Raw genomic sequence first — 26,773 nt, forward strand, 5'->3', positions numbered from 1 at the left:
TAGATACGGAATGAGCAAAGAACCATAAAATAGATGTCTTGGTCAAAGTTGTTCCTGTGGAACCGGTGGCAATGCTCTTGCCCCTCACTGGTAGAAGCAGCAACAGCAACTGAACACTTCTGAAAATTCTGATTTATCAGCCAAGGTACTTTTCTACTAAAAGAATAATAATTCCAGTACATGTAAGCAGTGATGGCTTTAAAGCCCTATCTACAATTCCAAATTTCTGCCAGTGAACAACTATCCAAAAATCACCTGTATTCAAACTTCAAAATCAAGAAACTCCTGCAGTTTTTCCCAGTCAGAGAAGAAAATAAATACATGGATCATGATCCTACCTGTGGGTCAGACAGTCGAGAAAGGTCAGGGTACAAGTAGAATTTTATCCCCTCAGAAGCACCTGGTAACGTTACTCCACGAATCAGAAGAATCATCAACATGATATAGGGGAATGTGGCTGTTACATATACAACCTAGCAAGAAAAAGGAAACATTAGAAAAATATTTTCTTCCAACTGCAATGAAAGCACCCCATTTCCACATCCATTTTGCTATTACATAAACCCCAAATCCTTATCTGCCGGAAAAGTGCTTTTGATGCCTTTGTTTATGCAGGTGAATTTTGTCCCCCAGCCGTATTGCCCTCTAAACCTTTTATGTCTTGTAGGGAAGGTCAACACATTTTTATAGAGAGATTGGGAAGTTCTCTTTATTATTTACTCTCTGTGACAGGTAACCAGTCTCTGTACTATAGCATACCTGTACACCGTACCACATCCTGTCCAAACACAGGTACAAGGCAATGGACTCATAATAGCAAGTAATTAATTCCATTATATTATATGTAATATGTAACAACATATGCAATGAATTCTCAATCACCTAGTAATTACTAAACTTTCAGCTCATAAGACTGCTTTGCCTGCATGTCTCTATTTGAAGAATAAGCATTTCATGAAGCCTAAAGGTTAAATGCTACATGTAGCTCCTTGCGATTTGCTGTAGTACCCTTACCGTGCAAAGCACCTTCCAGCAAAACTTCTGCAGTGCTCAAGCCCAGAAGTTTCTGCTCTCACATATGGCCATCTCCTGCCTGCCACCCCCCATCCCCGCAGAAATCGGTTTGGTTTGTGCATGGGGAACCACTGAGCTTTTCTAGAAACCTGCAAGGAGCATTTTCCAAAGGAAAAACTAAGCAGAATTGATCCCATTTTGCAATCACAAACCCGAGAGCAGTACATAGCTGTTAAAACTCAGAGATGGATTAAATTATGAATCCCATGTCTCTATAAAATATTTCCTTTACATAACATACCTTAAACTTAACTCTCCATTAGCCATTTCTGCCTGTGCAGAGTAGGTATAAAATATCCTAATATGAGATGATGCTCTTACACATCTGCCTTGCACAAGTCAAAATTACTTAACAGACTGCAAGAATGAGGAAAATCATTTGGTGAAAAACAACCTGTATAGCTCTCAAAAATATGCATTTTAGATTCAAAAGTTCATTATCTGTCTCATGCCTATGTAAATCAAAGAGATACATCAGAGAACACACCCATGAAAGGATTCTCAAACACATTTTCCTAACTAATAACTGAAATTTGATTTTCAAACTATGCTGAGTGTTTAACCCCAAACATGACATCATCTCATGTGTTCCTCAGCTGGTACACTCAGAAATGCAGGAACACAAAATCACCTGGCAGAGCCTCAGACACGTCCAGCTGCCTAAGCCCTATTTAGACACTTCAGTCTCGCTGACCTTGACAGGAGGTAAGCATCTATGTATCTTTTCTGTATCTTATCCCTTTTGAAAATACAAACCATGATTTTCCCAGGAAACAGAGACAACCATTATATTTCTATAGGTCTCAGAAGCCTGAATTGATGAATCCATAGGTCAACCAAATGCAAAATAGAAAGCTCTATCCTCAGAGCTTATATTTATTATAATTGACTATTAGTGGACATGCAAACTGATATGACTGGCTGAGTTCAAACAGACCTTGTCTCAGAGAGACTGCTGTCCACATTTGGATTTCAAATAGAAATGGATCATCAGTTAATGAGAAGTAACAAAGAAACACACAGAATGGACATGGTCCTGCTCCAAGTCTTAGACTGGGTGGAAAGGATGGAGTAACCAGCAACTGTTTTTCATGTTCCTGTATTTAATTCTTTGCCAGCTATTTTTCTCTACTTCTTTTAAACCAATGGTTGTTTTTAATAGAGGATAATCAGCAGACATACACATTTGATGACATGAAAGTACCTGAATATCTATGACAACATTAAAAAACATTTCATTGCATCATGCTTTATTAATTATAACGGTTTGCAGCCATCTAGCACATCCTGCCACTGCCTTCAAACATTTTACATCAGTAAACAGACTGTAATTTGGTAGGGGCAGATTTCTCCCCAGGTTCCTTTGGCTGTATTTCCTCATGCAGCTCCATCAAGTAAAAGCTGAAACCACTCTCTGCTCGAGAGGTCAGGTAAGAGGTACCGTACCTCGTACCACAGCCTGCAATTCCATGGCAGCTATCCCAGGCTTGTAGTGTTACACTTCATAGTTTTCTGTTTGCTTTTCCAAATGCCTTTCCCAGCCCATCCTCACCTATTAACATTATGGCAACTACTAGAACCACAACTGCTAGCGTTTTTGTTTTTTTTTTTATCGTGAGGGCTGCTGTGCCTCAGCTTTAGAGGGATGAGGACTCTCCTTCCTTTCTGGTTTACCATGCAGAAAGAGAATATAAATAGAGCACAATTAGCTCTGTATTTCTGGCAATAAATACTAATGCAGATATCCAGAACAACAATGAAAGAGATAGGAAGTAAGCATGTGTGGAAAAAATAGACCCTTCTTGAGCCAATTGCCGCTGTTGACAACTTACCAGTGTTAGTGCTCGTACTGCTAAGGAAGCTGCTGGAACAGCAGGCTGCTCTGTCCTGCCACAGGTGTGGGCGCTGGGCTCCGAGAGGGGAGAGCAGGCCACCACCTGTAGGTGGGTGTTCCACTCTTTGAGTATGGGTTGAGCCACTTAATTCCACTGCATCGGTTCCTCATTTTATCATGCTCCTCAAGAGCTCATGAGGTGAGGGAGGATGGGGCATTTTAGAAATCAAATGCCAGTATTAGTATCATCATCACATCTGTAGGCATTAAAAGTTTCCTGAATTGTTTTCTTCTCTTTCAACACATCAAACCTCTTTGAATATAAATGTGAACACAACTGTTTCTAATTACACTGCATCCTGTTTTAATTGACTTTAATTGCTTGGTATGTTAATTTGCATTCCAATGCTCAAAATGCTTTTTTTAAACCCTTGTCAGAGCAATGCCAATGTTTAAGCAGTTGGAAACAAAATAAAACTCTTTGGCATGCTAGTTTTTGCACCGAGTTCTTCTATTACAATATAACTGAAAGACAAAATTTAAAAGATATTTAGTCATACAAGTATGTGGAAAGGCACCACTGAGACATTTAACAGCTCTTCAGCATACTTTGTGCTTCATGGAAAGCACATTAGTATCAAAGAACCTGAGAACAGGTACTTCATTGACTGCCATGAGCTTTAAGCACCAAAGTACTGGAAGTGAGTTAAGGACTAGGTACTGGATTACCCAGGTATCTTTAAAGTGCAAACATACTACATAGGTTCCCATTTAGCTACTGGGACTGTTGAACTTCTTGTCCTAAATGAAAGGGTGCCTTTTCCGAACATTCAGGCCACATCATGCCACAGAGGTTCAAGTGAAGGTGACCTGGCTTCTAAGAAACTGTAGAAGAAATACATGATAAATCTGTTGAGAATAAGAAAGAAGCCCTGCATGCAACGAATCAAGCCACAAACCCACAGAAATCTGAAAGTCTAAAATCAGATTTCTCTGCCTACAGCTACTACAGAAACACCAGACTGATGTTCCCATACTACCTCACAGCTGCTTCTTAACGGGGTGAGTCATCACAAGGAAGCAGTGAACTTCAATCCTTTGCTTGGCTCTTGCTGAGAACATAACTGAAGTAGAATTCAATGAAGAAAATAGAACTTTCTGAGGCTAGGAAGTCGAAGGAATACTTTCCTGCAAGATGTGGATGTTCGAGGTTGTTTTCAGTTATAATGAGCCAATTACATTTTATAAATGGAACAGAAGTGTTTACTTGCACTTTATGTTTCAGAAAATTAATGGCTTGCTAATCCCCTTCCCCTAAAGTCCTCTACTGCTCCATTAGGCTACAAACACAAGTAGTTATAACACAGGAATTACCAGCAATTTGCCCAAACTCAGTATCAGAAGTTACATGGAAAATAAGACCTGACCCCATGCCCTACTATCCTTATCTTTCACTTAACGTTTTCAGCCTATTGGTTGGTCATTTAGCCTATTTATGTCGTTGACACTGTAACCACAGAGAACCAGACTGACACCTTCAACTTCCTTTGTTAAGAGGAGACTGCCAGGCATACTCAGATCTCGGTGACATACAGGGTTTGTCTACACGGGACAAATACAAGAAAGTTATGGCCACGGTGCAGTACACTCCTGTGTGGAGACTCAGCCTGGAAACTAAAATTTCACTACCTAAGTGATGTGACAGGGAGAAAAGTAATTTTTTTATCCTGCTTTACAGTGTTGATGCAGAAGGGCATATTAGTACAACTGCGGAGATATAATTATCTTATCACTGTCTGACACTCCCAATGTCTTTGTACACACAGCCAGGTATTACCAATTTGTGCATGATTTGCATCAAAATTCTACAAAAGAGCTCTACATGCCACAGTTAACCCAGACATCTAGGCTCCACTAATATTTTTCCAGTTTCACAAATTTTAACAGCAGATAATAACATAATGGAAGATTTTCTTTTTCAGCCACCATGGTATACTACGAAATTTCCATACAGTTTTGTTTGAAAAAGTCTTTTGCTGATATGATACTATAGCATCTATGGACATACAAATGACAACCAAAAAAAAGATATTTTCAACATTAATTGGATGAAAAATGGTATAAAACAGCATAAAGGAGTGACAGCTGATTCACAAGTTTTTTTAAAAGTATGTCAAAGGGGGGAAAATGTTCTAGGATCTGCCTATGTTTTAAAGCTAGAATTTCATATGCAGAAAAAGAAACCAAAACATAAACCCAACAGAATACCAGATGACTGGACTTGTATGATGTTTGACTGGGATGGGGCAGGGGAGATAAAATTGTGAACCATCATTAACCAGATTGCTTACAAACTGCAGAATTTCTTCTAAGGTACTACTGCATCGTGTGAGTACAGACAGTTTGACTTGGAGTAGAAAGAAGTTCAAAAACCAACATGTAAGAAAATTTAATGAGATTTGAGAGCTGAGAAATTATTATCAAAGAAGAAAAAATCACTGGGAATGCAAAATGAGCTACAAAATAGGGGCCAGGAGAGGACATTTAATAAAGGTATGTAAGAACCCTGTTAAATGTGCAGTGATCACAGGAAGCAGAAGATGCTACGTGACACAACAACAGAAAGAATAAACACTTCTAATACCACATCACACTGAGGTCATTCACTGGGAGACAGAAAAATCTCTATCTAGCAGACCTGTTCAAGACCAAAAAATACATATTATCCATGGGTGGTAAAGGCAATAAATAAGTAAATAAAAGTCTGAGTCAAGCTGAAACAGGTTCCTTCACAATTAAATGAAAACTCAACTCCAACTTTTATTCTGAGCCAAAAAAAAAATTTACGTTCTATTCCGTTTTGGTTTAGTACTCTTTTCACCAAATGGGTGGAAAGGAGCTCTCCCTTGGGATTCCACAAGCCAAATTAATTATTTATATATTTCATTTCAATAGTTTAAAAAGGGTGAAAAATGGGGGTGGGGGGTGGGGGGGGGGTGTCTTTTTTTTTTTTTTAGCAAGAATTATTCTTTACATTGTGTCTGATTTTATAAACTTTTTAGCGTTTCCCAAATTCCATTCCAACAACATATTCTGTGTTCAAAAAAACACCTACCTGTAGTTAAAAGTTCCAAAAGAGGGGGAAGAAAAACATTGTGGAAGTTTTGACTCGGTGCTGAGGACTCTAGTGCTGTAATAGCCTCAACTAAGCCAATCCAGAAATACAGCTAAAATTGGAAAGCAATAAAGAAGTACCAAAGGCAGACAGTATCAATGCACTGCAGCAGCTCACACTCCTGGCTGAAGTGAACAATTCACTTAAATTATAAGCTATTTCTCTCCATAAATATTCCTTAAGCAGTACCAAGTTTTCTAAATGTGTTACTTGAAATTATTTCCCAGCTAATTACCACAGCTGGTTTTGTTTCCAGATCACCCAGGACCATTAAAATCAAGATCTGACTTATTTCTGCTAAAATTGTTTTTCAAGTTTGTTGGGGTCTGCAGGCCTCATTTAATAAAAAAAAAAAAAAAAAAATATATTGCCTAGATCAAATGCCGTGCTAGGTAACTGCTGCCCCAAAACATTCATTTGTTAGACTACCAAGACAAACCAAACAGAAATGTTCATAAACATGGCCTGAGAGACTTCAAGACAAATATCTTGGGCAACACCCCAGTTCCTTAGTTATCCCTGCTTCTCAGCTTGGTGTTTGAACATAAAGAGAGGGTGCAAAACTCCCCGTACCTCCTTTAGAAAGAAACCTTGCTGTGGGAGTAGAAGGGAGCTTCAGTGATTCTGCAGAGCCTGTCCACAGACTAAGAAATACTTTGTGGAGCAGAATTTCCCCTCTGTGCAGATATAATCAGTAAAACTCAGTCATGGGGACTGGAACACACAAAAGTGCCTATACAACATGTAGAAGCTGTTAATTTTATTACATATTTAATCAATTATGTGATCACCTGCATTTAAGCACTAAATGTTAAATGCAGATAACCAGATTCTTTCTTGAACTGACCATATGCATGCACAGCTTAATAATGACAAAATCATTTACAAAGAATGTGCCAACAACTTCTTAAAAAGTGGGACTGATCATAATAGATGGGGATCCCTTGAGATCCTGGAAGAATGTCCTTAAATCACAGCTCTATATATTTCAAGAAACCATTCCAGTCTGAACAGGCTGTGGGAGAATGCATAGTAAAATCTGATTCAGGGCATTAAGAGAACAGACTCACTCACCTTAATCTAGATTAAGGTTTATAGGAAACTATTTGCATAGTTACTGTGTTTACAGAGTCTAAAAAGTTGATACATGGGTCTATAGTAGTTTTCAGAGACCCTGCTCTGAAGTGTACAGAAAAATTCACTAGTGAATCTGTGCAATGCTAACTTTACTGGCACGAACAGGGACACAGCCTGAACTAAGAAACTGAGACTTTCAGTCATTGTGTTTCATCAGTGCTACTACAGTTTTTGCCGTCATTAAGTGCCAAAGGAGGAGAGCAGGAAAATTTACTTCCTAGATAAATACCTACAGTAAATACAATTCAGAGAAACCTCAGGAACTCAGTGCTATGACTTGCATTCTCCCAGCGCTACTGTTCCTCAGTCTCCAAACTTGCATTGTGCAAAGTCAATATTCACCCTATAATTACCAACTGCCTGAGTGTCTTTAGAGGAGTTATGTTGGTAAAAAAAGTAAAGGACGCAGCAATTCTAATCACTAATGTGCCTAAGAGCGTGCTATCTATTTGTTAGAAAGCATGTTTTCACATTGTTAATACATTGTGAATACACTGCCAATGCAAAAATTTCAACAGTTGTAAAACAGTATGCCCCAAATAATTCTGCGAAGCAAGAGGAAGTTTGTAGTGCAATTTTCAAATGCCGAAAGTTGCAGAAAATCTTTAGCGAAATGAGCACTACAATTTGGCAAGCAGATAGATACAGCTCTACCCATGTAAATACAAAAGCAGCAATCTGACGATAAAATCAGGGTATTATAGTCCTCCTAGTCCCTGCATGGTGTGTGGGTTTCTTTTTTTTGTTTGCTTGGTTGGTTGAAGAGGATGGTTTGGTTTTTTCCTTTTTACTTTGAAGAGACTATTGATTTAAACTCATTATTTTATCTCCACCATAAATGGCCCAGCCTCAAACTAGAATGGCAAATGAAATAATGTTATCTTGTAACTACAAATATCTAAAAAGAATAACGTTAGTTTATTGTTTTGGTTACCGTTCAAATGCACAAAGAGGAAGACCTGCCCTGCGGTTGTGGGCAGGGAGAGGACGGGCGATATGGGGGAAACAAACTTTTCAGGATCTTGGCTAAGCTCATTACTGCAAGCGAAGAAAAGTGTTTATGTAGTGCTCCCATCAAGTAGGGAATTTGCAGAGCCACAAATATCTCAAAGACTGCTATTTAATCAAGTAAAAGTCAACTTTAAAAATCAGTCAGGAAGAATTTTAAATATAAATTAGGACTAATTAATCAGCTGAGGGTTTTTTTTTTTCATTTTGAAAAGGTCTTTAAAAAGTTCAAGCTTTTAAAAATCAAAGCTGTTCCTTTTCAGAACCTTCCAGGATTTCCAGACTTCTGAATGCTATCTAGTTTGCTTTAATAAACAACAACCCAGCTACTGATATTAGTTCCATATATGCACAGAAACCTGAATTTTGCCTAAAAACCATTTAATATGTGATTACTATTCCTAATATAGGACAACCCCATTTCTATGGAAATAATTTACAGTGAGTCAGAATCATCCCACACTAGCACCTGAATTTCCACTTTTGTTAACTGAGTTTACACAGGCAGAAACGGGGGACTGATAAGGCACTAAATTAATTTCATTTCTTAGCAACTCTAGACATGCCTTCCAGCTCTCACTAAGGCACCAGTCATTAGGTTCTGACATACTCTAAAAACGTTTAACCTGTAAAGCAGATAAAGATGCGAGGGTCAGAACAGGACAGGAGATGATTTTCCTGTCACACAGAAGTTTGTAAGATCTTAAAACTGCACTGGAATGAACTCAAAATTTTTGGCCAACTCATTCCTCCAACAAGACGACAGGAAAGGATTGTCCATTCTCTAACTGCTTACTAGAGAACATGAAACTGGGTTTTCCAGACAAGTGTTGTCCACGTGTAATTACTAGGTGCTCTGAAGAATGACTAGTTTCACCAAATCAACATTTTCCAGTGAAATAAAGCTTTACCAGAACATTTCTTACCACCTCCAGCTTAGATTGCTTCCTTGTCCTCTCCATTTTCCTCACTTGTCTTAAAAACAAACAAACAAACCAACCAAAAAACCCACCCCACACTCAAAAAACCAAACAAATGCACCCCCACTCGCCAAGTAACACCACCACTAAGAGCAAAAAGATGACTGCATGCAGTCAGGCAGGTGGATACAAGACTACCTACCAAAAGGAGTAGCAGGTGAGGTTTCCTAGCTAGACCTCCTCCTTCTTCAGGTAGCCACAAAAGGTCAGCAAAGACCTAGATAGCAACTAGAGTACACCACCTGCACAGAGGCCTTGAGTGGGAAGGAGCTAAGAGAATCAGGCACTATAGCCAGCATATGAGAAGTCATCAAATGCATGACCACATCAGAAATGTTAACATAACTGCAAATATTAAAACCATGAAACATCAATTCAATAGGAAATAAGAATTTCCCTAGAACTTTGCATTAAAACTAGTCCCACGTGAGCATCTTTTTGATATGTAGTCTAACAGTCTTCCAAGCACTCAAACAGATATGCTAGTGGCCATCTTTAAATGATTTATAAGTCAATCCTGCACACTTTTCTGAAAGTACCACAGCATTATTTAACCTACAGTAAATGCTGGGGGTGGGGGAAGGGATTTGTAAACAAGCAGGCAAAAGAGACATCCCTACAGCACACTCATACCTCTTCTTTCGTTTGACACTTTTCACAGTCATGAAACTCTCTTGTGTATTGGACTAGATGACCTTTAAAGATCCCTTCCAACCAAAACCATTCTATGATTCTATTGGGAGGTTCAGGACATTTATAGGATAATCAAGAGCTTATAATTTACTATTGAAAAAGGTGTATGTTGGTCTACCCACAGGATGATAGACCAATTTATATCATCTACTGAGGAATATAGGCCCTTATCACCATGGTGACAGAGGAGATGTATCCATCATACAGCATTTGCAATGCTACTTGTGTATTAACTATAAAAATTGTAACAGAAATATAAACATAGCCTTACCACCTAAACCAACAAGTATCTTTATCCTCCAGACGCTAATTTTCCACATTTCCATTCCCTATGGCTGCTACATCTATCATAACACAGTTAGACACATCGTTATTTTACTTAAAGGCTTTATTGCACTGTAACTTCCCTACTAAACAGCCTCTAAATCACCTCAAGGCTGACTTGTAGGACACTGATCTGACAGTGTGCTGCAATTTAAATGTGTTTTTGATCTGAGTTTCAGTCTGAGAAGAAGAGCTGATGAGATGCATAGGAGAAATGAGAGTCACACAATAAAGACATTGGGCTGGAAGACAGTGTGACTGAAGAGTATGTTACTGCCACAGATTTGTTTTTTTCTGTCTTCAGCAGACGCTTTGATCTCTCCCTTCTCCCTCCAGTTCAACAGATCTCTGTCTGTGATGCGGCTGTAAAGGCAAGCTCTTTGGGGAATAGAGGCATCTCACTGCGTTCATCCAAGATTTGGCACACTGAGATTCTGACCTCAGTAAGGCACTCCAGGAACAAGCGACATACAAACTAAGCCACAAAACCATTTACTGACCTGAACTACGGTTAGTTCTCTTGGGTAGCAATGCACACATTTTATACCCACAGGAAATAAAGAAGTTTTTATTACAAGTAATTCTTTGTGTCAGACTCTTACAGCAGTGTCTTACATTTTCTACATATGCCACAATCAAGCTTATAAAGGATATTTTGAGGAGTTTTTTTTTCTTTTCTTTTTTAACCATACACATTTTTCAATTGCCCAGCAGCAGAAGTGAATAGCAGGCACACAGCAGCCAACTCACTTCTTGGGGATGTGTTTTAGTTACCAGCATAGCACCAGCAGCTGCTTGAAACTGCCTTTGTTGCTTGTGTAGCAATTCATTTCATTAAGCTTTCCCATTCTTAAGACTGAGTTTGGATTAAATCCATGTTAGTTGAAACTGGGGTGGTATACAGAATTAAAGTTTGTAAGTCTCACAAGAACAGCCTTGTAAACAAAACTTCTACTACAAAGACATCTTCACATTGCAGACAAAGCCAAAAATCTAGCCTATGCTGACTGCAGAAACTGAAGAGACTGCCTTCCCTCTGGCAGGAATTTGATATAATACTTTGCATACAGTGCCATGGGGATGGATGGCTATAAACTGCTTTGTAAACTGTGAAGAATAAGCCAATCTTCAAGCTATACAGGTTAGCACTAGCTCAGGACAAGCTACCCGTGTGAGAACAGGGGATTATATCTGTTCTACTTCAGCTGAAGAAACATAAAACTGGTATCACTGAAAGAGTCAATGAGAGAAATTGACATCAACCCTCATGTTTCTGTATTTGAGTTGAGGTACCAAGGACATACCTTACATAGCCTTGGTGAAGAAAAAGTGCAAGTAATATTCCAAATACGCAAAATAAGATCCAACAAAAACAATATCTATAGTGATTTTTGTACACACATAAAGAGACTAGGACATGGGCAACCACACCAAGCTTTTTGTAAAACACAGCTTCATAAAACCTCAAGTTATAAGTCAGATGCAGGTGTTTCATGCACCTGAGGGATAACATTTTAGCCCTGACACATGCATCAGCAAAGATCAAAGTAAAAAGAACTTGTATCTTGGCTCCTGTTTGATGTTCTTCTGTATGGCGTTGTTCACTAATTTATTTTATTGGGGCAGGGGATAAGGCAATTTGGTAAGGAAGGGCAGGTTCTGTGAAAGGAGAAATGAAATATGAAGAGGTCATATAGAAATAGGATAGTTTGTCATCCATTGCTGAAGTCTTCTTTTATTCCATCAGTGTATTTTTGATAATGGGCTAAAAGTGCCTGGAATGGAAAAAAATAAACCTGGATGTTACCTTCAGCCAATCAATGCATTTCTCCTATAGAGATACCTCAATGTTAATCTGTGCCCTTTGGCTTCACCTTTAATTTTTCAGCAAATTTCACTGCATTACAGCTGCAAATACTACAACTGGCCTTCCATCCTCTGCCCACTTCCCCACCCCCCAGTGTCATACATTAGGTTGACAGATCAGGTGATTTTTCTGCCCCAAAACTCTCACATCTGCATGTGCCCTGAGCTGTCCTTCAGTGCACTGAAACACACTTTTGACTTGCTTGGGCTGTGATCCAGTCTAAGTAAGTGTTCATATAAAAGTGGATCTCTCCTGTTAAGATGCAGCTGGGAAAGAATGAAATCATGAAGATATGATTCTGATTTAAGTTTACCATTAATACTTTCCCAAGCTCCAAAACAGAAGTTTGGGAAAACCACCAAGAGGCACAAAAATCTTTAACAAACCCAAGGTGTCCTTAAATGCTCGGTGCACAGGAGAGGGAAAAAAATTTCACTGTAGCGGTTTTAAAACCTCACATAGAGGAGGCGGATAGCAGGAACTCTGCATGCATCTCATGAATGTTCTACTTTCCCCCTTTGAATACAGAGATCTGTCTTGGACAGAGTGTTAAAGCCTCTCCATGAAGGGCTATTCTTCACTGTTACTTTAGGCTAAAACAAAAGACACTTCAGGAGATACAATCATTGCTGCCTAGTTCCTTTTCCTGGGCTCCTACAATGGGCCCCAGTTCTTTTTATTTTTTTTCCTTCCACACATCTTTCTCTAATTTTTTTTTTCCTTCTGTCCTTTTACTCTTTTTTTCTGCCTCATTGAATCCATTAAGGCCTTTATATAGCCTGCTATTGAGAAATAAATTTTCTTTGGGACTAGTGACTGAGTCTTAACTGCTGGCAAGCAAGGCTTAACTCCTGATGGGAGGGCAGAGAAAATGATGGGTGAAAGGTATGGAAAGTCTATCTCTGAACCTGCGGTCTTCAAACACACTAGATACAATGCAGTGTCCTGCTGGCAATCAGCTCAAGGAAAAGGAACATCCCAATCCTAGCAGGTTTTCCACATCTTTCATGCATTAGTCTTGATACACTGCCTTTCTGCTTGTATCTTCAACCAGATCAATACACTCTTTTCAATTTTTTTTCTTGGTTTAGATCTATATGCCAGTCCTTTTTGCGCACCTGTAAATTAGAAGGCACTCTGATGTGAACAGAGGTGCGCTACTATGAAAGAGATGTGAAATTGAGTCCTCTCTCAATTAACACAAATTTGTCCACAGTCAGAAATATAAACACTATTCAGGTCTGCCAACGGTGTGATAAACTATTTCAAAGACACTAAAGCCAGATTCAGACTGAGTGCATTGCAGTTTACCCAGAACAAACCTGCATGCAAGCTGAAAAACCTTATCACTCTGGGGTGAGACACTAGTTTTTGTATAGCAACATGAGAGAAACAAGGGGGCTACAGAAGGGCTGAGCAGAGACCTCTCTGAGGATAGACAATCAGCCCATGGCACTACCTAGCACGAGGAAAGGGGTCTGATGCAAACAGGCGAGCTCAAGCAGGCGTACACAGGCTGGCACAGCAGCTGCTGGCCCTCCCTGCTTGCCCTGTGATGGGCAGCTCCGTGGGGTCGGTCTTCTGCCACAGGGATCCATTCTAACAGTGATGGCCTTGGCAGATGATCCAAATCTATTGGAATGAAGGGGAAAAGCCTTCAAAATCCTGACATTCTGAGTAGCTGCTATGTAAAATTGAAAATAACTCAACTATCTGAGAACCATATAAATCATTCACAAAATATAAACAAATATGAGCTGGGGCAAGGAGGCAAAAGGTTGAAATAATTTACTATTAGTGTGCCCTCTATTCTCTTCAGCCTGGATAATGAAGTTGTCCGGGGGGGATGAACAGTGAAGCGCTGCCAACCTATAAAAAGAGGTAAGAGTGGAACGTGTAGAGTTCAATAGTGAGAGATGACACCACACTCAGCCAGCCAAAGCCTTACGCTTACATCTTGCATTTTAAACTGTTCACATAAATTCTGCTGTTTTCCTCAATAACAGTAATATTAAAGAAAAAGTAATAATAAGATGTTAAGTACAGTTGCAGCCTTTTTTTTTTTTTTTCCCCTAGTAATGCATAGCAAGGAGTTTGATTTGTTAGAATAAACTCTCAATAAATAAGTTAGAACAAACTCTCAACAGCTCAGACATCTATTTTGTACTGAACTACTCAGGTCTATCAGAACTGCAGCGTGGGGCAGAAGGTCTTCAGCAGCACTATGGAGTGAAAAAAAAAATAAAAAAGGGCCCTACACCTTTATTTAAACCTTGCTAAAATGTGGATGCTAATTAAGTATATTTTAGTACATTTCATTGGCCGTCTTATTTATTCATTATAAATAGTCTTACAGTTTTCAGTGACTGTTTCCTGCCCATCACATTCACATATTAACAATAATGTCAGAACTACTTACCAAGCCATTTTTTATCATTCTTAATAGGCTTATGCCAAGGCGCCCCAATCAAACAGGCTGTGCCTTACTGTTTTCTCTTATCTCTGGTCTTTTAACACATAGAATTAGTATAGACTTCCATAACATTTCTTGACAATTTACACTTAAATGGCCCTTCACTGTGTTCAGCTCAGCAAATCAAACAGATCAGTGGAACAAAGTAATAAGGAACAGTGCAGCATTGGGAAGGACAAAACCCATGCAGTTACAAAATAAATTAAATGAAGTCCAGCTTAAGATCCTCATATTGATCACAGCTAGTAAGGCTGCCAGGTGCATTTTATGGACTCTTGCCTAAGTTTTACATGTAAAGCTGAAATAAAACACTCAAACCATGAAAAATCTGGGAGTCTACATGGAATCTAACCAAGTTTGCCAAACGTAACATTTAGAGTAAGACAGGCTCTCATCAGAACCATTAAGCAGAAAAGAACTATGGAGAACAATCACAGGTGAAGACACTATGCACACACAGGAAAAAGAAAAAAATCAATAGCATAAGAGTAAAATAACAAATTATGCCATCACACATATTCAACCCAATATCCTGCTTACTCATGATAGGTAAAATAGTAATGCTGCTCCTTTAAGAAAGTTCTCTGCTTTGCTAAGGTGTTTATAACTTTTGCAATGATGTCACGGTAGAAAGTAAAATACTTGAATCAATAATGAAAGTGACTACCGAAAAAATCAGAATGCCTCATATTTTTATGTTTATATACAGTAGCTATATCACTAAGAAAGCTTGCAAGGTCATTTCTAATAGTTTACAAAGATGAACTTCAAATTATTTTCTTAACCAAACAGTATCCTTTTTAGAGATGCAATAGATAGTATGAGGCTATTCAATGATAAATTAGGAGAGAAGTCATAAATGTTTCATGAGGAGATACTGTGTAATCATTAATCTATTATTTTAGGTTTTGGCTTGCAGGACTATTTAATCAAGCATCTTAGGCAGCTCATGTTTATGCAGACAGAATAGCTAAATCAGTTTTTTCTTATGTAGCACCGAGACGTGAACACAGCAATACCTTTCAGCAATGCGTTCTGTGCTATGGGTAAGAGAGTACCTACAGAGTAAAAAGGGTAGCAAGTGATAAACAGAACCATATTCTACCATGTTTTCAGGTCAAAGCCTGATGAGACAGCAAGCATGCAAGACATTTTCCAAGTTGGTTATGATCCAAAAGAACAAGCTTTGTTTTAGAGCAATATCCACAGCTTTTTACAGGGGGGACACCCTTTTAGCTCTGGGTCTACTCCTCTAGTTTGTTTTATAATCACTTGATACCTGTGAAAAAGTTGATGCTTTCTGCATGTTCTTGTGTCAAGTTAGGACAACACTCCTGACCTTACCTCTAAGCACCACCCTCTGTTTTTATTAGCCTCTCCTTCTGTTGCAGTTTTAAAGTATATCAAGTGGAGAGAGCGTAAAGTTAAGACATTCTAAGATCAGGATAACGTTGAACTTCAGGGAACTCAACACAAAGAGTAGGAAAGGATCAAAAGATTGAAAAGTCAGAATCAGAATAAAATTCAGTGATTACTGAAGCCTACATCTGTGATACATAAATTAGTTTCAGAAAAATTAGAATAGACTTATGAGATTTGACCCCTTCCAGATGATCCTGCAACAATGTGAGAAGGATTTCTCATCACATATTGTCCAGCTGCTAATGGAGAAGTACAAAACAGTGTGGAAGAATATTTTGATTCGGCTCTGGCAAAAGAATAGAAGTATAGTCTTTATGATATTAATGAGAACTCAATCCAAAAAGATCCGAAACCTATGTAAGTGTTGGTCTTAGTGGTCACGCAAGCAGTATGATATCCTAATACTAAATGACACGAAAAACTTGAAGGTAGACATTAATATTCTTCTAACACTTCATATCATATCAGAAAATGATGACTTTGAGTCATAAAATGAGAAAAACTGACCCATAGTTTTACAACAGGCAATTTTTTGTTTGCTAAAAGTTTCCCCAGACCAAAAGCAATTTTCCGCTAGCTATCCAGATCCTTTTCAAGTTAGTGTTACCCAGACAAATTGTATCAGAAATAATTACACTTATTGCTGTCACCCAAATTTCTTTATGGAAAGGTTTCAGAGAATGAACTGGAACGCACTGTAAATCTGAATGCAGTTTACTATTTTGTAAGGAACAAGCTTTTTTTGTTGTCTCTTTTGTAACCATTATTTAATAATGTATTCTATCAAAATAGAATACATGGCAAAGAAAATGGTTTAGGGTATAAATTCATATAGCAAAATTGTAAGTTGCAGCTTACTGTAAGATGGAAGCTTTTTGGCATTGTTTACCCATAATAACCTTTTGCAGTCTTTCAACCTTGTTGAAGTCTTTAGCAGACTTTGCATTATTTGTTGATTAGGTCCAACTCTATGCAATACAACTGAAAAGGTCTTAGCTTGATTTTCCAAGAAATGCAAAATGCATGTGGACAAGGGGCAGTTTATGGCATTTATTACACATCAAATACTCACTGCCTAAACCAGCCTTTAGATCCAAATTTTTTGTCATTATTAAATTAGTTTCCTTTTTACAAGTTTTGCTTTTCTCTTTGTTGCTTGCTTTCAAACATAATTTATCACAATTAAAATGTAAAGCTAGGGGTGTAGCATATACTTGCATTCTAAAAACGATACTTGAAAACACTAGCAAGACTGCAGGGAGCTTTTTAACACTTTTGATTCAACCTTCCTGATTTACAGACTGAGCAGAAGTAGTAGCTCTTCTACACAGCACAGAGAACAGAAGCATATCGTGCAATGATATCACAAAGAAATGAGCAGGTTTGGTCAGTTGTCCCATGGCTGTGTGACATATTCTGTGCTAATTAGCTGCCACTCCCATTCATGAATAGGCCAGTGATGCTGACTAGGAGAGAAAGACTCAAGAAAAAAAAAATGCAGCTATTAACTTAGCCTAGAGCCCACCCGCAGTACTGCATTCAGCGCTGCCCCCCCCCCCCCCCCCCCAAAAAAAAAAAAAGGACATAAACTTGTTGGAGCAAACCCAGAGGACCACCGTGAAGACGACCAGAGGGCTGGAGCAGCTCTCCTGTGCAGACAGGCTGAGGGAGTTGGGGTTGTTCAGCCTGGAGAAGGGAAGGCTCTGGGCAGACCTTACAGCACCTGCCAGTACCCCAGGGGGCTTGCAAGAAAGCTGGGGAGGGATGTTTTACGAGGGCTGATAGTGATAGGACAAGGGGCAATGGCTTTAAGCTGAAAAGGCGCAGATTTAGATGAGCTATTAGGAAGAAATTCTTTACTGTGAGGGTGGTGAGGCACTGGCAGAGGCTGCCCGGAGAACCTGCGGGTGCCCCATCCCTGGCAGTGCCCGAGGCCAGGCTGGATGGGGCTGGGAGCAACCTGGGCTGGTGGAGGGTGGCCCATGGCAGGGGGCTTGGAACGAGGTGATCCTTAATGTCCCTTCCAACCCAAACCATTCTATGATTCTATGATTTTATGTGCATGAGTAACTGCAGGCAAACTCATGCTATGTAGTAATGCAGATGACACAAAGGTGTTTTAATCAGGAGTGGATGACAGAAATACAATAAGCTAAGCAAGGGAAAAAAATTATAATTCTGTAACAAAATTAAATATTGGAACAAACCTACATGTAAGAAAAAACACAAGAAAAAAAATCATGAAGACAATTAAGCACTGAAATAGGTTGCCCCAAGACATGCAAAATCTCTGTCCTTGGAGATTTTTACAATGCAGCCAGTCAAAGCACAAAAAAACCAGCAAAACATTCTGAATTCAGTGTTGATCTTTATTTGGCCAAGAGGCTGGACAAGTGACTTCTCAAGATGCCTTCTAACCCGTATAACTTCATGATTCTATGAATCCATGTACCAGACAGGGTTCAGGGTTCCAAACTAACAATATCAGTACCAGACACAGAAGTGTTGATGCATTTATCATGTGTTGATGCTTGAATAGAAAAGGAATGGGCTGATGAATAAGACTGAGGTTACCATAATACCTTTATATAACTCTAGATCTACCAGCCTCCTCACTTCAAAAGGAATTGTGCAGAAGTTGCTAGAAGCAAGGAGTCACTATGAGCTCAGAGGAGTGATCACTATCTGAAAAATTCCCTTAGTCTCATCCAAAAAAAAAAACCAAAACAAAAGAAAAAAAAAAGAAAAAAAAAAAAAGGAAGCATTAAGATTACTTCCTTCAGCAAGCAATTTAGGACAAAAAGATTAGGAATTTCTGGTGTCCTTTGCTCAAAGTTTAAAGTACAAGGACATTTTGTCAAATTAATAAATGGATAGTCAAGATCCAAAAAAAGAACCAGTTCCCTGGTACCTGAAGAGTTCATTACTCTTATATGAGGATCAAAAATTAGCAAGACTGAGCAACTATGTAGGCGTATACATGACAGAAATGCTCAGAATTGTAATAATTAGCAATCAAAAATAGCTTGGAAAAACAAGATACTAAACCAAGTCCTAATAATCAGAGTCTCGATCAATACTTTAAATGTTTAGAAAATTAACTTCCTTCAGCATTCTACATAGTTCTTACCTCATCTTTGGAAATATTTGGTGCTCTCTAGTGAAAATACTTCTTCATAAGATGGCTATCAGATATTATCAAACTCAGCAACTTTCAAGATACACATAACATTATGATGACATTACATTGTCTAATTTTCCCCTTTTGATTTTGAGTTTCTCATTCAAAGATCCCGTATTTAGTATATATGCAACATTTTAAATGTTGCTAGCATATTTACAACTTCAGACCTAAGACTGAATAGTTAATGGCACGAACCTCAGAAAAGGCACAAATCTACATTCTCCTGAAAGTCACCAGAACCACCTGAAACTATTTTGATATTACACCTCTGTTGGAATAGGAAACTAATATGTTTTGTGAGAAAGTAATGACTTTCAAGAACAGTAATGAAAGGGTTTGAAACTTCTTGTTAACACTGTCACAAGCACTTCATTTGCAGTTAAAGTTTGTTAGATTTAATGTATTTTATGTCTTAAAATATTAAATATTCATAATCTAAGTAGATGAGTTCTGTAGTAGTGCTAGTTGGGGAATGATGTTTTTATTTTATGACAGCTTTTAAGGCTCGGATTTCTTTTTTCATCATGCATTAGGACGCATAGTAGAAAGAGGAAAAGAGTAAGCCAACCTATTGAATATTTCACAGAACATAGCTCTATGACGATGCCAAGTCTCTCTCTCCCCTTCTCCATAGTATCTTTTTCTGCTTCCCCTGTCCTCTTTCTTTCTAGCTATTCTGTCCCACAGATATCTTCCTTTGAAAATGTTTCCAAAGGTGATAAAACTTTAAGAAGTTTTCTGCTTTGAATAAACGTGTTATTTAATTAAAATTATTCAATCCAACTAGAGTGTATAGCAAAATTCACAGGCTAGCCTAAAGCACACTTTTAACATTATGGTAAAAATCTAGAAGTCAATTCTAAAGGCTTCCTGGAAATGAGCATATAATGAATTCAATCTAGTGTGAAGTAGTATGATCAGATGAGTTTAAATATGTACTATTCAAATGCCAATATATCAGAAATGGAAACTGCAGCACAGAAGGCTGCTCTGTCATCTATATTTCAGAGCACTTCAATGCTTTGTAGCATCCACAACACTTGGCTTCTATGTTTTTGTTTAGCTGGTCTGGGAAGACAGTGAGATGGCACAGATTTACAATGACTTCGGCTCTAATAAGTGGCAAGCATAAGAATATTAAAATTCTAAGTACATCCAAACAGTGAATTCATGTCCAGGAAAAAACGTATTACTGGAAACCAACTGCAGTATCACACATTCATCTAGTAAGAAGCTTTCCTTACTAATCACAAGAACAGAACTGGAAAAAGAAATCATCAATATTGGCTTTGAAAGATCCTTACTGCACGTTTCATGAGAAGCAATGGATCTTCTGCATAGGCAGGCTGCTGGATACAATGGTGTCTCCTGAGGAACACAGAAATCTACCAGCCTGCTTCCTCATGGGTTTGGAAACACAATTGCTGCTTGTGCTAAACCAAATTAAATAATGTAAATATACGATGAGTCTACTTCTTACAGGACCCTGATCTATTCTTTTTAAGCCTGAGGCCTATAAAGCTGAATACTGAGTATTAATTCCATCTTCTTTGCACTTCTGTTGCACACCTGCTAGTTATTTCTGCTTAGCTGGAAAGCTTATTGTTCCATTTCAAATGGGCAAAACGCATCTCTGTCTCAGGCTGTTTCACCTAACCTCATCAGAAAGGTGGTTATCAAAAATCACACTGAAATAACATCAAATAAAATTTATTCCACCTACCAGTAAGTTGAGATTTTAGCTAGGAAAAAAAAAAGAAAGAAAAAAAAAGAAAGGGGAAAAAAAAAAGTCAGACAAGTCAGTTTCACCTTCATTACTCCCAAAATGCAAGATCTGTTTTTGGGGTAATGATTTAAGCTGAAGGAATCCCATGTGATATGTATATAAAGAACAATAAAAATCTGACTGTAAAACAGAGATACAGAAAGGTAAAATACATCCTTTCCAAAATCACTAGAGCTTCTCCCTACCAGCCAGCGATTTCTACCAATGCTATTTTTCTTCAGTACAGTGCAGTTTTTGCACAACCTCGCATGCACGCACGCATATGCATTCATAGTACATGTTTTTTCCTCCACCCTTGGGTCAGATTACACTATGGTAGAATAGATCTCCATCTTCAGACTTTCTTTCTGATGGAAAACAGAAAATTAGTTTTGCTCAGTTTAATTTCTTCACTGCCAGCTGTAGCTCCTCAGACAACTCTAAACCACTTCTGTACCTCCCTGGAGTACATGCTTCAAAGACATATGGACATTTATCTTGTCATTCCCTTGTATCACCTTTGCTTCTCTATATTTCTCTTTATGTTTTTTCTCCTTTTTCCTCTGTTCAGGCTTATATGTATCCCTTGACAGTCTTAGCATTTTTCCTGCAGTGAGTTGGTAAAAGTAGGAATGCATAAACCTGTGTGTGCAAATACTTAAATGAAAAATGCAGTACCACATTGACTGAAAAAGTTGGCAAATACAGACAGAATTCAGCAAATAATTTCAGTCAAAATTTTAATAGGAAGAAGGATGTGTGGTTGAGAAAGCTGAAAATACTCACTTTTACATTTTCTAAATTAAAGATAAGAAAACCACTCTATTTCAAACATTTCCTTTATAAATGTAGGCTACTAAAAAAAAAAAAAAAATTCAACCACACTTCCAAACTAATAAACAATTGAAAATTAAATGCACAAAATGTTTCAAACCACCAATTTTTTTCCATGTATTCTTTGGTTCCAACATGAGAAACCAGTGCTTCTTTTAGACCCCACCCCACCTCTGAACTATGGCTCTTTTCCTCTCTCTGTTTTGTTGATTAATCATATATTCTAGTCAGAACTATATCTGCTGCTACTCTGGGGCAATCTCTCCATCGTGCCATGACTTGCTTAGGCTGTGAAATAGTGTCTCTCTACTGGGTGTCCAGTATGGAGTAGCATTCTCTCAGAAAGTCGTGAGTATTAGATATTTTTATTTTTTTCCCTAACATGTCCCTCTGTCTTTGCGTTTTTTTCATTATTTCTGCTTTTTTAAAAATTCCATTTACATTTGTTCGCATCTGTTGTAGGTTGCTCATATTCCTAAATTCTCTCTGTTTATGTGTGTAATTTACCTGTGTCACTGAGTGTCTCAGCTCCTCTCTGTTTGGGACAAAATTCAAATTTTGGATACTTCATGCAGAGGAATCAACACAACCCAGTTACGACTTCAGGGTTCGAAGACTGGCCAGTATTGTAGTTTGCCAAACTAACAAAGCTGAACCAAAACATAAACAACCAGCTTCATCTAACAGAATTATGGAAAAAGCAAATCATGACCAGCAATGGGAACAAAACAATACAAAGTATGACTGATTCTTAGTTACCTAGTATTACAATTTATACACCCACAAGTACAGTTAGTTTCAGCAATGCAAGGTGCACGTGAAATTCTACTGCTGTGATTTAAAAAAATATAAATGACAATACAGGTATGGAGCATGACAGTCATAATCGAGCTGATGCACAGAATTTTAACCTCACCTTTCCAGTAGACTTTGTTCCTTTCCAAATGCAAAAATAGCAGATAGTCCAAGCAGCCAGGAGGCACAGTGCAAGTTCCCAACGAAGATTCCCAATATGTTCAATTCCATCAGATATAGCTAGCACCCTTCGTCTTCCAAGAAAAGAAAGGGAAAAAAAAAAAAAAGGAAAAAAATAATATTGAAGTAAACCAGCACTACATATAAAACACTGGCCTAAAACCAAATCACCTTCAACCAAGGACTTTCCTAGTTACTGACTTCTGAAAATGTACCATATTAAGATAGAAGAGCCAGAAGGAAAAAAATACAGTATTCTCAATGGATTTTACATCTCCATAAAAATTAACAAATGCTTAATTTTTCCAGGTCAGTAACAAAATAAAAAATGAAAATAGCTTTTGTATAAAGTAAAAAAAAAAAATAATATCCCAAATTTCCTTGAATAAATAACTGACATATATAAGCCCCAAATAAAACACTTGGTGCTTTTTGAATTTTACTGGGTTGTTTGGGTTTTTTTCCCTCAGAAAAAAGTTATAACCTTTATTTTTACCTCATAACATTTTTTTTCATACATTTCTTTTTGTAACTGAAATTATCATTTTAGAACATTATTTTCAATACTGTCAAACATCATGACATGTTCCAGATGCATTTTATTTAGGAAACACTAATCTTAAAACATTAATATATTAAAAGCAAACTTTTTTTGTGGTAAGTGATCAGCAAAAATATGTACTGCATTTACTATTTGAAAACTGTATCTGAAATTGTAGCTACTTGGCTCTAAAAAGGTAAGTCCTCGTATATTTTAGGAACATCCCTATGCCTTGCACCTCACACTTCAGAGCCAAAGTGTTGACTAACTTAGTAAACAGGAGAAAGACTGAAGAAGTTTTGGAGTTTCTTGTTATCCCAACAAGAAACAGGGAACAGAAAAATCAAGTGAGTTCCGGGTATTCACACAGGAAACCTGTAGAACCAGGCTTCAGTGTTAGTTTCCAGAAATCTGGGCTTGCATTTTAGTCACAAGAATGATTTTTAAAAAATAAAAAATATGCTTTTATTTGGGAGATGCACTGTACTTTTTATTTTTACTTTAAGTAAACATTCAGTTTAAACAAAATGTAAATTATTTAGCAGCCTGTAAATAAAACATGGGTACTACTAGTTGTATGGATGAAGAGGTTAAAAGCAAGAGCAAGAATTTATTCCTATAATGCTCAATATTTTCATGAATTCTCTTGAGATTTCTCAATTGCTCTTGAGCCTGAAATAAACCATTTAATTAAAATGTAATTTTTAGATTTTTAAAAGGTAATTACAAGACTATTTTTTCAGGGTTCTAGAAGTATGATTTAACTGGTATGTGAGGTCAGAAGTTGATATGGATTTAAATTCTATATATTCAGAAATTTGGAAACACCTCATCATTTTTAAACAACTTCAAAGCAAGCAGTTAGTCATTTACTAATTATATACAAAGAATAATACATTGCATTCTCATTCATGCCTTTTATCAGCTTAAAGAAATCTCTATAGAGATTCTATATTTCATCTTATGTGTGTTTCCATAAATATATTTGCACACCTGTATGCACATATACACATAAAAATTTCCATCATTCAACTTTACACAAATTATCACGAGCAAACTTTTCTCTAAAACCTGTATTACCTGGTATCTATACAACCACAGAAACCCAGACTTACACTACCACTCCTCCCAGAGACATCATGACTGAAAACAAATGACCTGAATTTCACAGGTACTCTGATGTAGTTAAAAGCCCTATAATAATAATCACTGTTACGTACACCATGACTGTGCATATAGTTACACAGTATATAACATATAGTTATACAATAAAATGTATTTAGGTTGAGTTTAGTATTATTTTTTTTTTAAATCCAACCTATAATTACCCATAGGAAATAATTCTTCCTTTTGCATTTGATTCAGTCATTAGCCAAGGCGATCAATCCAGGGAATATAAAGTATGATCATGCAACTCAAGGCCATGCCTAAAATAAATAAATGTTGGGGCTACCTGGGGAGGAATCTGATCTAGTTCTTTCTGCTTTCACTAGCAGAAGGTTGATGAGGATGCAAGGAAGTTCCTTCACCTGCCACTAATGATGGAGTAGGAGGATGGAGACATCAACAGCTGGTGGTATGGTGGGAAAATGAAAAGATGTAACTTTCAGCAAGACTTTCAGATGGCCATACAGATGCTGCAGAACCTGTTCTGTCTTTCCCACATTTCAAGAGCTGCAGCTGCTGTTCCTGCTGTGGCCCTGGGGTACACCCATTTACAACATATGTGCTAAAAGTTTATTGTTAGCTAAGGCAGGACAAAACTTAATAGGTTAAAGAAAAAACACAAAAACAATCCCCAAACCCCCAAAGCCTCAGGTTTGTCATCTCATTTTCCAATGAACAGAGAGGTAGAAAATCCTTCCGCATTTTAAAAAAAAAAAAGAGAGAGGAGGGAGAGAGGTTACACAAACTCTTTGCAATATAGTGTCACGTGCTTAAATGTAAAATTACTGCCACCTCATCCACATTTTCTGCTCACCCAGTAACTAGACTTATTCATCAAAGCTTCTGCCATCACTGACTTCGGGAGAGAAGTGATCTATCATGGAACACCCTCAGCTAGCTAAGACCTGCAAAGAACCTGAAGAACTGTCATCAAAATGCGTTCAAAAATGAAGAGAGGTATAGCTTTTAACGAAGGATACGTTTTAATCAAGAGCGGGAAGCACACATTTTGTATCTACAGTCTAGATTTGAAAATAACATCACTGAGCCATAATTTTACAGAAAGGCTGATTAAATAGATACTTAAAATTCAAGTTGATCTAAGCAATTTGCCAGATGATATCATGTGGAATTCAACTTAGGGTGACACCCACCCTCTTTATAAATTCTCATTCAAAAAGCAGAAGAAATCCTTGAATTCTTAGCTCACCTTGAATATTAGGGTGTCACTTGCAAAAGAGCCAAGACAAAAAAGTGGTATAATATGATTAAACAGGGTCTAAGCAACAAAATACCAATGAGTGTGTGCTGACAACAGGCTATGGATAACCATGTTGAAAGACACATTAAGAATGAACAGTTCACCACAGAAACCTGATGGCAAAGCAAAGAACAAGTAGCAGAGACACCTATTTTGATTGCAGGTACTAAAAAGTCTCTTTTTAACCAAAAACGTTTTATAGATGGACTAAAAAGCCTTAAACTATAAATTACTGTCATGGAAAAGAACTAGCCAATAAATATCTTGGCTTTCCTGTTCCTCATCTGGGCACCAGTGTTTCCATGCAAAGCCTACCAGACTAACTATCTTGACCCCCCAGCAAGATTTCTGACCTAGCAGGATTAAGGAGGAAGAGTTTTGACAAATGCAGCTACTAATATCAAGAAAACATGGTTGTAGAGTAAACACTCTGACCTTTTTCAACCCTATGAAAAGAAAGCAGCATATTATTAGCCTGTTAGCACATAGCATAATGTATGGTCAGCACATCTATATACTATATACCAGTAATATGGAAATGACAGTTTTGTTGTGAGACTATACATATCCAACCGTTCTACAGTAACACACAAGTGTATATAACCTATAATTTTCAGTTTATAGCTGCAATTGATTTTTTTTTTAATATTACTATATTGATTTAAAGATGCAGGTTAGAAAGAGATTGGTCCAAGTTCAGTTTGAACTTCACAATCAGATTGAGAGAAAAATCACAAGACAAGCAGAGGCAGCCTAAAGATTTTTGTCTTGCTTAGAAAGGCTCTAATTTTTATTTTCAAATTACATACTACATTTTAAATTATTTTTTAATGAAAAAGAAAACTAAACCAAAAAAATATGCAGAAAAAAAACCCCACCAAAAACCACCAAATTGTTTGTGTTTGGGCCACAATAATCATGAAATGCAAACTTTTTTCATTTAGCTTTATTTTCATTGAAAAATAATAATGAACAGATTTCCTTATGTTTCAACCAAATCATCTCTCTTTTTCTTTTTTTTTTTTTCTGGCTATTCAGTTATTATTTATGTACACATGC

General features: G+C 37.5%; 1 protein-coding gene across 1 annotated transcript in view; it reads right to left on the reverse strand.

Annotated features, from left to right (window-relative positions):
- The window catches only part of SLC6A11 (solute carrier family 6 member 11), a 107,514-nt gene that overhangs the window by 55,099 nt on the left and 25,642 nt on the right, over positions 1–26,773 (reverse strand). The window contains exons 6-7 of the mRNA XM_056337702.1: positions 22,687–22,819; positions 339–473 (exon numbers count right to left, since the gene is read on the reverse strand). Coding sequence (XP_056193677.1) covers positions 339–473; positions 22,687–22,819 — 268 coding nt within the window. The remainder of the gene's footprint in view (positions 1–338; positions 474–22,686; positions 22,820–26,773) is intronic.

The sequence above is a fragment of the Falco biarmicus genome, chromosome 4 (assembly GCF_023638135.1).
Source record: "Falco biarmicus isolate bFalBia1 chromosome 4, bFalBia1.pri, whole genome shotgun sequence".
NCBI classification, from domain to species: Eukaryota; Metazoa; Chordata; class Aves; order Falconiformes; family Falconidae; genus Falco; species Falco biarmicus.